The sequence below is a fragment of the Pleurodeles waltl genome, chromosome 4_1 (genome assembly GCF_031143425.1).
Source record: "Pleurodeles waltl isolate 20211129_DDA chromosome 4_1, aPleWal1.hap1.20221129, whole genome shotgun sequence".
Lineage (NCBI taxonomy): Eukaryota > Metazoa > Chordata > Amphibia > Caudata > Salamandridae > Pleurodeles > Pleurodeles waltl.
This window is the reverse complement of record NC_090442.1, coordinates 2,540,927-2,552,807: the sequence shown is the minus strand read 5'-3', so window position 1 is coordinate 2,552,807 and position 11,881 is coordinate 2,540,927. Positions and strand designations below refer to the sequence as shown.

General features: G+C 48.3%; 1 gene segment (V, D, J or C); it reads left to right on the top strand.

Annotated features, from left to right (window-relative positions):
• The first annotated feature begins 271 nt into the window (after nt 1-271).
• Nucleotides 272-8,207, top strand: LOC138288392 (T cell receptor alpha variable 3-like). The segment is given in 2 exon segments: nt 272-311; nt 7,849-8,207. Coding segments are annotated over 2 exon segments (399 nt in total).
• Nucleotides 8,208-11,881: the final 3,674 nt, after the last annotated feature.

Sequence of the window (11,881 nt, the reverse complement as noted above, 5' to 3'; positions counted from 1 at the left end):
ATGTCACAGTGTGAAAGATTCATGAAGCGGATATTCAAGTTTTTTTCACTGTGGTCGGCTCTGATTTACTGGTGTTCGTCAGACCCCAGTTAGACACACTGTTACTTGGACTGGTAACAACGTAATATGAGGCACGGGGTGACTGTTCTCTCTAACGGTTTCAGTAGATTCTCCTGAAGAAGCGTTTTGCACAGCGCTTTGGGGTTCTGTCACAAGTCCAGGGTTCAGTTATGATATGATTTAGAGCTTGTTGTGTGGGTACTTGGTCACAATGGTGAAAGCTGATGCTCCGATGTGTCACTTAGAGTCAGGTAGAACTTAAGTATGTCAGCGACAGAGACTAAAGCGGGACAGAGCAGGGACCAGAGTGTGAGAACCTGAGAATTAAGGGTTCAGAGACACCAAAAAACCTGTAGATACCCAGAGCGGTGCCCCTCACACGGTTACTTCCACGTTACTTCTTTTGTTAGTGGCGCAGATACCTCTGTACGGCTTCATGGCACTTGGAACAGGTTCATCTGCTCAGAGCAGAAGACCAGGACCCTAAAACATCTGATTGTTGTATTTTTATCAGCCTGTGGAAGGGGGCTGCTGGCTGAGTTTGCAGAGCTGTGGCATCATCAGTAAGTCAGCAGCTGGCCCCCTTTGCATGATGCTAGGGAGGGCCTGTGATGTCACAGGTAAACAGCAGCTGGCACCCCTAGGCATGATGCCAGGGGGGGGCTGTGACATCAGCAGGAAATCAGCAGCTGGCACGCCTGGTCATGATGCTGTAGGAGGCTGGCCTGGTTTGTAGTGGGTACCCTGTGTACTTACACCTTACACCAGGTCCAGTTATCCCTTATTAGTGAAATGTAGTAGTGTTCTAGCAGCTTAGGCGGATAGAGGTAGCTATAGCAGAGCAGCTTAGGCTGAACTAGGAGTCATTCAAAGCTCCTGCAGTACCACTTAGAGTTACACTGTACTCATACACAAGTAAAGACAATACTCCTTCTGGAGGTAAGTATTATACACAATATATGCACTAGACAGCAAAATAAGGTAAGTAATTAGTTAAAGGATAGTACAAACAATAGGAAATTGTTAGAAATTGGGTTTTTGGTTGGCAGTCAGGTTACCCCCTTTCCAAGCAAAAGCCCTCACTCTAGTCAGGGTAAGTCACACACAATCCAAGATTATCCTGTGCCCACCCTCTGGTAGCTTGGCACGAGCAGTCAGGCTTAACTTAGAAGGCAATGTGTAAAGTATTTGTGCAATAAATCATACAATACCACCATATAGCACCACAAAAATACACCACACAGTGTTTAGAAAAATATATAATATTTATCAGGATAATTGTAGGTCAAAAAGAATAAAGTTGCAATGGGAAATTGTAGAGATATCACTGAAAAGTTATATAAAGTGTCTTAAGTCTTTAGAATATAAACAAAGTCTCTTTCAAGCACAAGTACCTGGTTTAGAGTGGAAAAATCTCCTCAGAGGGCCACAAAGGAAGAGGTGCGTGGAAAAAGGGTGTGTGCGTCGATTTCTCCCCAGCACACACGGACTCGCGTCGTTATTTTCCACGCGGGGAAGTCGTGCGTCGTTTTCCGGCGCGCGGACAGTCTCTTTCTGTGGATCGCAGGGATTACCAGATGTCCCGGGTCTGTGCGTGGATTTTCCTGCTTGTTCTCCGGCTGCGCGTTGGTCTGCTGGGCTGCGTGTCGAAATTACGATCCCACGGCAGGCGTCGCATCGATTTCTCCTCTAGACGTCGGTCTGCGGGGCTGCGCGTCGAAATTACTATCTCACGGCAGGCGTCGCGTCGATTTCTCCTCTAGAGGTCAGGCGGCGTTGTCCTTGTGAAGCCGTGCGTCCGATTTTCGGTCGTCCCAAGAGCGTCGCGTCGATCAGCGTCGGTGTGCAGCGTTTTTCTCGCCGCGGAACAAGCTGTGCGTCGAAATTTTTGGCGCACGGAGCATCCAAGTGAAAAAGAGAAGTCTTTTTGGTCCTGAGACTTCAGGGAACAGGAGGCAAGCTCTATCCAAGCCCTTGGAGAGCACTTTCACAGCCGGACAAGAGTTCAGCAAGGCAGCAGTCCTTTGTAGAAAGCAGACAGGTGAGTCCTTTGAGCAGCCAGGCAGTTCTTCTTGGCAGGATGCAGTTTCTGGTTCAGGTTTCTTCTCCAGCAAGTGTCTGATGAGGTAGGGCAGAGGCCCTGTTTTATACCCAAATGTGCCTTTGAAGTGGGGGAGACTTCAAAGAGTGGCTAAGAAGTGCACCAGGTCCCCTTTCAGTTCAATCCTGTCTGCCAGGGTCCCAGTAGGGGGTGTGGCAGTCCTTTGTGTGAGAGCAGGCCCTCCACCCTCCCAGCCCAGGAAGACCCATTCAAAATGCAGATGTTTGCAAGTGAGGCTGAGTACCCTGTGTTTGGGGTGTGTCTGAGTGAATGCACAAGGAGCTGTCAACCAAGCCCAGCCAGACGTGGATTGTAAGGCACAGAAAGATTTAAGTGCAAAGAAATGCTCACTTTCTAAAAGTGGCATTTCTAGAATAGTAATATTAAATCCGACTTCACCAGTCAGCAGGATTTTGTATTACCATTCTGGCCATACTAAATATGACCTTTCAGATCAGCAGCTGCCACTTCAACAGTGTATGAGGGCAGCCCCAATGTTAGCCTATGAAGGGAGCAGGTCTCACAGTAGTGTAAAAACGAATTTAGGAGCCTTACAGTACCAGGACATATAACTACACAGGTACATGTCCTGCCTTTTACCCACACAGCACCCTGCCCTACGGGTTACCTAGGGCACACATTAAGGGTGACTTATATGTAGAAAAAGGGGAGTTCTAGGCTTGGCAAGTACTTTTAAATGCCAAGTTGAGGTGGCAGTGAAACTGCACACACAGGCCTTGCAATGGCAAGCCTGAGACAAAGTTAAGGGGACTACTTAAGTGGGTGGCACAACCAGTGCTGCAGGTCCACTAGTAGCATTTAATCTACAGGCCCTAGGCACCTGTAGTGCACAGTACTAGGGACTTATAAGTAGATTAAATAGTCCAATCAGGTATGATCCAGAGTTACCATGTTTAAAAAGGAAGAGAGCATATGCACTTTAGCACTGGTTAGCAGTGGTAAAGTGCGCAGAGTCTAAAAGCCAGCAAAACTGAGGTCAGAAAAAGAAAAGGAGGAAGGCAAAAAGTTTGGGGATGACCCTGTCAAAAAGCCAGGTCCAACAGAAATGCTATAGAATGCAATGGGAGAAAATAGGTGTAGGGGCAACACAACCATATTCTAAGAAAGTGGAATGCGAATCACAAATTCCCCCTTGACAAGTGTAGTGTGTAGAGAATTGCTGGGAGAGTAAAAATACAGTAAAGGTAATTAAATTACCCCACCCCAGAGCCCAGGATGTAGGAGTAAATTACTGCAAGTTTCCTTAGGTCACACTACAAGTCGTGATTAGAGTTATTTCAAGAACCAAGCAAGACTGCAAACAGCAAATGGTGGATTCCTGGACCTGAAGCCCTGCAATGGAAGGAGACCAAGTCCAGAAGTCTGAAGAAGTTCCAGGAAGGACAGGAGCCCCTGCCAACCCAGAAGAGTGTGCGAAAGAAAAGTCCCCGGTTGGACAAAGACTGCAGAAATGCATCCAAGGAAGATGTCAGCGGGTTCCTGCATGATGCAATGGATGTCCCACAAAGAGAAGTTGAATGCAGGTGAGTTTTGGTGCTGGATTCTTCCAACAAGCCATTGTCCAGTTTTGCATCAAAATGGCACTATCTGGACCCAGGAGGAACCTGGGGGCCTCAACTCTGTGTGAGGAGGAAGAGGGGGCTCTCAGCACTTTAGAGAGCCCTGAGAACACCAGCAAATTGTGATTGGTGCAGCACTACAAAGGAAGGTCCCACACCGCCGGAGAACAACTAAGCGAGTTGAGCATCGCAGGATGGAATGCTGAGGATTGGGTCAGGCTGTACATGAAGGAATTTTGCACAGAGTGCACAGAGGCCTTAGGAGTGAAGAAGATGTAGTGCACAGGGGTACTGTCGTACTCAGGGAAGGCAAGGTCTTACTTCCTCCAAGTTGGAACAGCAGGACCTCAGGACAGTCTGTGTTGATGGGGTCCACCCTCTGTGTTCCAAGGAGCACGCTCGTCGCCATGAGAGGTGTCCAAGAGAATCAGTCGTCGATTTAGAAGGTGCCTGCGTGAGCAGGGAAGTGACTCCGTCACTCCACAGGAGATTTCTTCGTCCTTCTGGTGCAGGTTGAAGATAGGGAGTGCTCAGAGTGTGCTCACCATGGAAACTGTTGCAGTAGCTGACTGGAGCTGAAGTTGCAGAGGAGAAGTAGCCCTTCTGCATATTTTGTTGCTGTTACAGCGGTTCCTGCAGCAGTCTGCGGTCGATCCGAGGTCAGGGGATGAAATAGTAGTTGCAGAGGATTCCTGCTGGAAACTTGCAAGTCGAATCTGAAGAGAACCCATAGGAGAGACCCTAAATAGCCCTGAGAGGGGGATTGGCTACCTTATCAGGTAAGGACCTATCAGGAGGGGTCTCTGACATCACCTGCTGCCACTGGCCACTCAAAGGCCTCTACACCTTGGAAAGCAAGATGGCAGAGGTCTGGGACACACTGGAGGAGCTCTGGGCACCACCCCCGGCGAGGTGCTGGACAAGGGAGTGGTCACTCCCCTTTCCTTTGCCCAGTTTCACGCCAGAGCAGGGACTGGGGGTCCCTGAAAGAGTGTAGACTGGCTTGTGCAAGGAGGGCACCATCTGTACCCTTCAAAACATTTCCAGAGGCAGAGGGAATGCTACCCCTCCCCAGCCTGTTACACCTATTTCCAAAGGGAGAGGGTGTAACACCCCTCTCCCAAAGGAAATGCTTTGTTCTGCCTTCCTGGGACTGAGCTGCTCAGACCCCAGGAGGGCAGAACCCTGTCTGTGAGGTGGAATCAGCTGTAGCTGCATTGCAAGCCTCAGAGAGCTGGTTTGGCAGTACTGGGGGTCCATGGTGGAGCCCCTAGGATGCATGGAATTGGCTCCCGAACACCAGATTTGGAATAGGGGGACAATTCCATATTCTTAGACACCTTACATGGCCATATTCGGAGTTACCATTGTGAAGCTACCTATAGGTATTGACCTATATGTAGTAGTGCACGCATGTAATGGTGCCCCCACACTCACAAAGTCCTGGGAGTTGGCCCTGAACTATGTGGGGGCACCTTGGCTAGTGCCAGGGTGCCCTCACACTTAGTAACTTTTCACCTAACCTTCAGCAAGTGAAGGTTAGACATATAGGTGACTTATAAGTTACTTAAGTGCAGTGAACATGGCTGTGAAATAGTGTGTGCACTATTTCACACAGGATGCAATGGCAGGCTCCTTATAGGTGGCAAAAGAAATGCTGCAGCCCGTAAGGATCTCCTGGAACCCCAATGCACTGGGCACCTAGTTACCATATACTATAGAATTATAAGTGGAGTCCAGTGTGCCAGCTGAAATTGGTAAATGAAGTCACTAGCCTATAGTGACAAATGTAAAAGCAGAGAGAGCAGAAGCACTGAGGTTCTGGTTAGCAGAACCTCAGTGACATAGTCAAGCACTACTGACAACACACACATTAGGCCATAAATTATGAGCACTGGGGTCCTTACCAGCAGGATCCCAGTGAGACAGGCAAAAACATACTGACATACATGTAAAAATGGGGGTTACATGCCAAGAAAGATGGTACTTTCCTACAGATGCCAGGGAGGGGCTATGATGTCACATTAAGTCAGCAGCTGGTACACATGGGCATGCTGCCAGAGAGGGGCTGTGATGTCACAGGAAGTCAGCAGATGGCACCCCTGGGCATGATGCCAGGGAGGGGCTGAGCTCACTCACCCTCAGTGCATGCAGCGGATGCACCAGTTGTGATCTCAGCTCCGTCCTGCAGAGATGTATTTTCCTCTGCTCTGCCTGGCCCTACTGCTCCTGGTGACAGGTGTGTGACATGTTCTGTTGTGTGTACCATGGTCTGTTGTATGTAACATGGTCTATTGTGTGTAACATGTTCTATTGGGATGTCAGGTGTGAAACATGTTTCATTGTGACATCAGATGTGTAACATGTTTGATTGTGTGTAGCATGTTCTATTGTGGGTAACATGTTGTGTTGTGACATCAGGTGTGTAGCATTTTCTATTGTGTGTAGCATGTTATGTTGTGTGTGACACGTTCTATTGTGTGTAACACGTTCTATTGTGTGTGACATGTTCTATTCTGCTATTTTATCTGAGGCGTCAGGTGTGTAACATGTTCTGTTGTGTGTAGCATGTTCTATGTGACGTTAGGAGTGTAACATGTTCTGTTGTGTGTAACATGTTCCATTGTGTATAACATATTCTATTCTGTGTAACATAGTCTAATGTTACATCAGGTGTGTAACATGTTCTATTGGGTGTAACATGTTCTATTGTGAAATCAGGTGTGTAACATGTTCTATTGTGTGTAACATGTTGGATTGTGTTTTTTTTACCTGATATCCTGCGCTGATGCTGTGAGTTCATCTTCACCTGATAATAAGAGTTGTCAGATGTTTCTGAATAGTCTGGTGGGTAATGTGCCTGCTGCAAGGATGCATTGTCAGGCTCCTGTGTGCTCCTCTGTGGCAGAGAGTAGGAGCCGTGCATTAATGTAAATACTTTGGTGGATATTCTTTCTGCTGTGTAGTAATATTTTTTACTTTCTCAGGTGTATATAGTGGACATATTTATGGTGGTAAATAGTATTTCAATTGTAATCTGGAGCCATCATGTGACTGAGTTGGTGATTGTAACTGCAGAGAATAAACATGAATTTAAATATATAAGAAGACATGTAAAAACATCAATGCAGACTTCAGATAATAATTAACCAAAACAACTGTCAATCATTCAAGATCCTCTGAACATCTAAAGGACAAATGTGTTCAAAGCTCCTGGAGTTTTATCTGTCTCATCATTATAAGGTGGATTTGTAAGCGCTGCCTGTCACACATGAGGGTATCCAGGCGCTGAGAGTGAAACTCCTTAAATTAGATTAGTTAAACAGCCATACAGTAAATATGCCATGCTCCACAGTACATGCTGAACAGTTTAAAACAAATCAATCATTCAATCAAGGAGGATTCGTAGAGGGCGGCTAGTGACCGTGAGGGTATCGAGGCGCCGGGAGTGTAGCTGCTTGGATCAGTTGAACATCCAGGGCTTCAGTCACTTCCTGAATTCCAGGAGAGAGGTGAGGTCCGTAGGTGAAGGTGGAGGTTGTTCCATGATTTCACTGCGACGTAGGAGAAGGAGAGTCCGCCACTGTTGCTCCAACAGATGCAGGGGGTAGGTGTGATGGAGAGGGAGGTGGAGCACAGAAGACGGGGGGTTCGGTGGAAGTTCAGGTGGTTCATGTATGCTGGTCCTTGGTCTTGTAGAGCTTCAGTCCCTTCCTGAATTCCAGGAGAGAGGGGTAGGTCCATAGGTGAAGGTGGAGGTTGTTCCATGATTTCACTGCGACGTAGGAGAAGGAGCGTCCGCCACTGTTGCTCCGGGAGATCCAGGGGATGTGTGTGAGGGAGGTGGAGCACAGAAGACGGGGGGTTTGGTGGAAGTTCTGGTGGTTCATGTATGCTGGGCCTTGGTCTTGTAGGACTTTGTAAGACTGGATCAGAATCCTGAATTGGCCTCTCTTCTGGACGTGGAGCCAGTGGAGCTGCCTGAGCCGGGGGTGATGTGGGTCCATATTCCTCTTCCCATGTCTGTTGTCCCAAAGAACACCCTAGGCATTAATAATACAAGAGTACATTGTGCTCTGTTTTTAACCTTTAAACTCTTTGTTTCAGGTAAAAGTGGGGCACAGTCAGTGTCTCAGACCCCGGAGAAGCTGTTGGTGCCTGAGGGGAGTCCCCTGTCCTTAAACTGCACCTATAAGGTGTCCGGGTACCCCTATCTCTTCTGGCACTTCCAGCCCCCGTGTGAAGCCCCCCAACTGCTGCTGAAGGAACATGGACAGGAGGAGCAGAAGGGCTTCAGTGCCCCCCACAATACGTCAGAGACGTCCTTTCATCTAAAGAAGAAGATCAGTGAAGTGGGAGATTCAGGACTGTACCTGTGCGCCGTGAGTGACACAGTGTATGATCAGGTGCTAGGAGCCACACAGAAACCAGGAAAAACACAATCATTCACTGAGCTCTGCCAGTGACACCTTCCTTCTCTCTGTGCTGCACAGAAACAACATGTGGACACAATTTGTCTTTCCGCGCTGTGACTTGTAGAATAAAGAACCCTCTGCCGCACATCACAAGAACATTGCAAGGCACTGACGAGTTCTGTCACCATAAAGGGGGATGAGGAAAAAGGCCAAATAAGGTTGTGGAACTCAGAAGTGACTTCCAGTGCCTTTTACCATACAGCAGAGGGTATTTTATTCTGTGTAATACATGGTAACTCCGTCTCCCTTGCCACAATCCACTCAACTCCTTGATGTCTTGATCTCTCATATGAAAGTGATAGCATTTCTGCAGACAAAAAGACATTTAGGGTCAGATTTACGAGAAAGTGGTGCATCAGTTCCGATGCACCTCTTTTCTTGCGTCACACTTGCCACCCAACAACATGGTTGCACCGTATTTACAATATGGTGCACCATGGCAGTCATTACCACAACAGTGGCAACATTTTTGACGCTATTGTGGTGCTTTGCTGCACTAGCAGTAAAAGATTTTATGCTTCACTTTAACGCCTGGCCTGAGCAGGCGTTAAAAATGACAGAAATCTTGCAAACTTCACTGCTCCATTTCTTTGGGTATCCATGTGTGGGAACGCCGCCCCCTTGCATACATTATGCCTGACGCAAGCATAATGTGGCGCAAGAAGTTGCATGCATTGTGCCACTTTGTGATATGGCGCAGGATAATGGCCACCTTAACGCTGCCTTAGCCTCATAAAAATGATGCTAAGGCAGTGTTTAGGCTGCGCTAGAGGCATGTTAATCTGCCCCTTAGTATTTTTGTTCTCGCAAAAAGATGTTAGAATTGCTCCAGCTCAGAATGTGTAGAAATATGTGTAGGAGTCTGGCCTGGCTTGTAGTGGGTACCAGAGGTACTTACACCTTGTGCCAGGTCCAGTTATCCCTTATTAATGTAGAAGAGGTGTTTCTAGCAGCTTAGGCTGATAGAAGGTAGCTATGGCAAAGCAGCTTAGGCTGAACTAGGAGACATGTAAAGCTCCTACTATACCACTTGTGTCATATGCACAATATCATAAGAAAACACAATACACAGATATACTAAAAATAAAGGTACTTTATTTTTATGACAATATGCCAAAAGTATCTCAGTGAGTACCCTCAGTATGAGGATGCCAAATATACACAAGATAGATGTACACAATACCAAAAGTATGCAGTAATGGCAAAAGGAAGTAATGCAAGCAGTGTAAAGTTACAATAGAATGCAATAGGAGCACATAGGTATAGGGGCAACACAAACCATATACTGCAAAAGTGGAATGCGAACCACGAATGGACCCCAAACCTATGTGAGCTTGTAGAGGGTCGCTGGGACTGTAAGAAAACAGAGAGGGTTAGAAAAATAGCCCACCCCAAGACCCTGAAAAGTAGGTGTAAAGTGCACCTACAACCCCCAGAGAGCACAGAAGTCGTGATAGGGGGATTCTGCAAGGAAAACCAACACCAGCAATGCAACAACAGTGGATTTCCGGACCTGAGTACCTGTAAGACAAGGGGACCAAGTCCAAGAGTCGCGACAGTGTCGAGAGTGGGCAGGAGCCCAGGAAATGCCAGCTGAGGGTGGAAGGAAGCTGTCACCGAATGGAAGAAGCTTGGTGTTTTGCAAGAACGAAGAGGACTATAGGATGGATATCCCACGTCGTGAAGAAGCTTGCAGAGGGGTTCCCACGCAGAAAGACCGCAAACAAGCCTTGCTAGCTGCAAGGGTCGCGGTTAGGATTTTTGGATGCTGCTGTGGCCCAGGAGGGAACAGGATGTCACCACTTGGATGAGGAGACAAAGGGGGCGCCCAACAAGTCAAGGAGCCCTAAAAGAAGCAGGCAGCAGCCGCTGAAGTACTGGAACAGGCACTTAGAAGAGGAGTGAACCGGAGTCCACCCGAAGTCAGAAAAGGGAGTCCCACTACGCCGGAGGACAACTCAGAAGGTTGTGCACTGCAGGTTAGAGTGTCGGGACCCAGGCTTGGCTGTGCACAAAGGAAATCCTGGAAGAGTGCACAGGAGCCAGAGCAGTTGCAAATCACGTGGTACCCAGCAATGCAGTCTAGCGTGGGGAGGCAAGGACTTTCCTCCACCAAAATTGGACTGAAGAGTCACTGGACTGTGGGAGTCACTTGGACAGAGTTGCTGAGTTCCAGGGACCACGCTCATCGTGCTGAGAGGGGACCCAGAGGACCGGTGATGCAGTCTTTTGTTGCCTGCGTTTGCAGGGGGAAGATTCCTTCTGAGCTCCTGGTGCAATAAGGAGGCGGGCTACCCCCAGAGCATGCACCACCAGGAAACAGTCGAGAAAGCCGGCAGGATGAAGTAATACAAGGTTGCAGTAGTCGTCTTTGCTACTTTGTTGCAGTTTTACAGTTGTCCTGAGCAGTCAGCGGTCGATCCTTTGACAAAAGGTGAAGAGGGAGATGCAGAGGAACTCTGGTGAGCTCTTGGACTCGGTATCTGAAGAATTCCCCAAAATAGCCAGAAAAGGAGGTTTGGCTACCTAGGAAGGAGGATAGGCTAATAAGAAAGGTAAGGGACTATCAGAAGGAGTCTCTGACGTTACCTGATGGCACTGGCCACTCGGAGTAGTCCAGTGTGCCAGCAACACCTCTGTTTCCAAGATGGCAGAGGTCTGGGGCACACTGGAGGAGCCCTGGGCACCTCCCCTGGGAGGTGCAGGTCAGGGGAGTGGTCACTCCCCTTTCCTTTGTCCAGTTTTGCGCCAGAGCAGGGCTGGGGGATCCCTAAACCGGTGTAGACTGGCTTATGCAGAGATGGGCAGCATCTGTGCCCATCAAAGCATTTCCAGAGGCTGGGGGAGGCTACTCCTCCCCAGCCATCGCACCTGTTTCTAAAGGGAGAGGGTGTCACACCCTCTCTCAGAGGAAATCTTTTGTTCTGCCTTCCTGGGCCAGGGCTGCCTGGACCCAAGGAGGGCAGAAACCTGTCTGATGGGTTGGCAGCAGCAGCAGCTGCAGTGGAGACCCAGGAAAGGCAGTTTGGCCGTACCCGGGTTCTGTGCTAGAGACCCGGGGGATCATGGAATTGTCTCCCCAATGTCAGAATGGCATTGGGATGACAATTCCATGATCTTAGACATGTTACATGGCCATGTTCAGGGTTACCATTGTGACGCTATACATAGGTAGGGACCTATGTATAGTGCACGCGTGAAATTGTGTCCCCGCACTCACAAAGTCCGGGGAATTTGCCCTGAACAATGTGGGGGCACCTTGGCTAGTGCCAGGGTGCCCACAGACTAAGGGCCATATGTACGAACACATTTTCCCATAGACACAGAATGGGAAAAACTGCTTGCTACATCTGGCCCTAAGTAACTTTGCACACAACCTTCTCCAGGTGAAGGTTAGACATATAGGTTACTTACAAGTTACTTAAGTGCAGTGGTAAATGGCTGTGAAATAACGTGGACGTTATTTCACTCAGGCTGCACTGGCAGGCCTGTGTAAGAATTGTCAGATCCCCCTATGGGTGGCAAAAGAAATGCTGCAGCCCATAGGGATCTCCTGGAACCCCAATACCCTGGGTACCTCAGTACCATATACTAGGGAATTATAAGGGTGTTCCAGTATGCCAATGTGAATTGGTGAAATTGGTCACTAGCCTGTTAGTGACAAT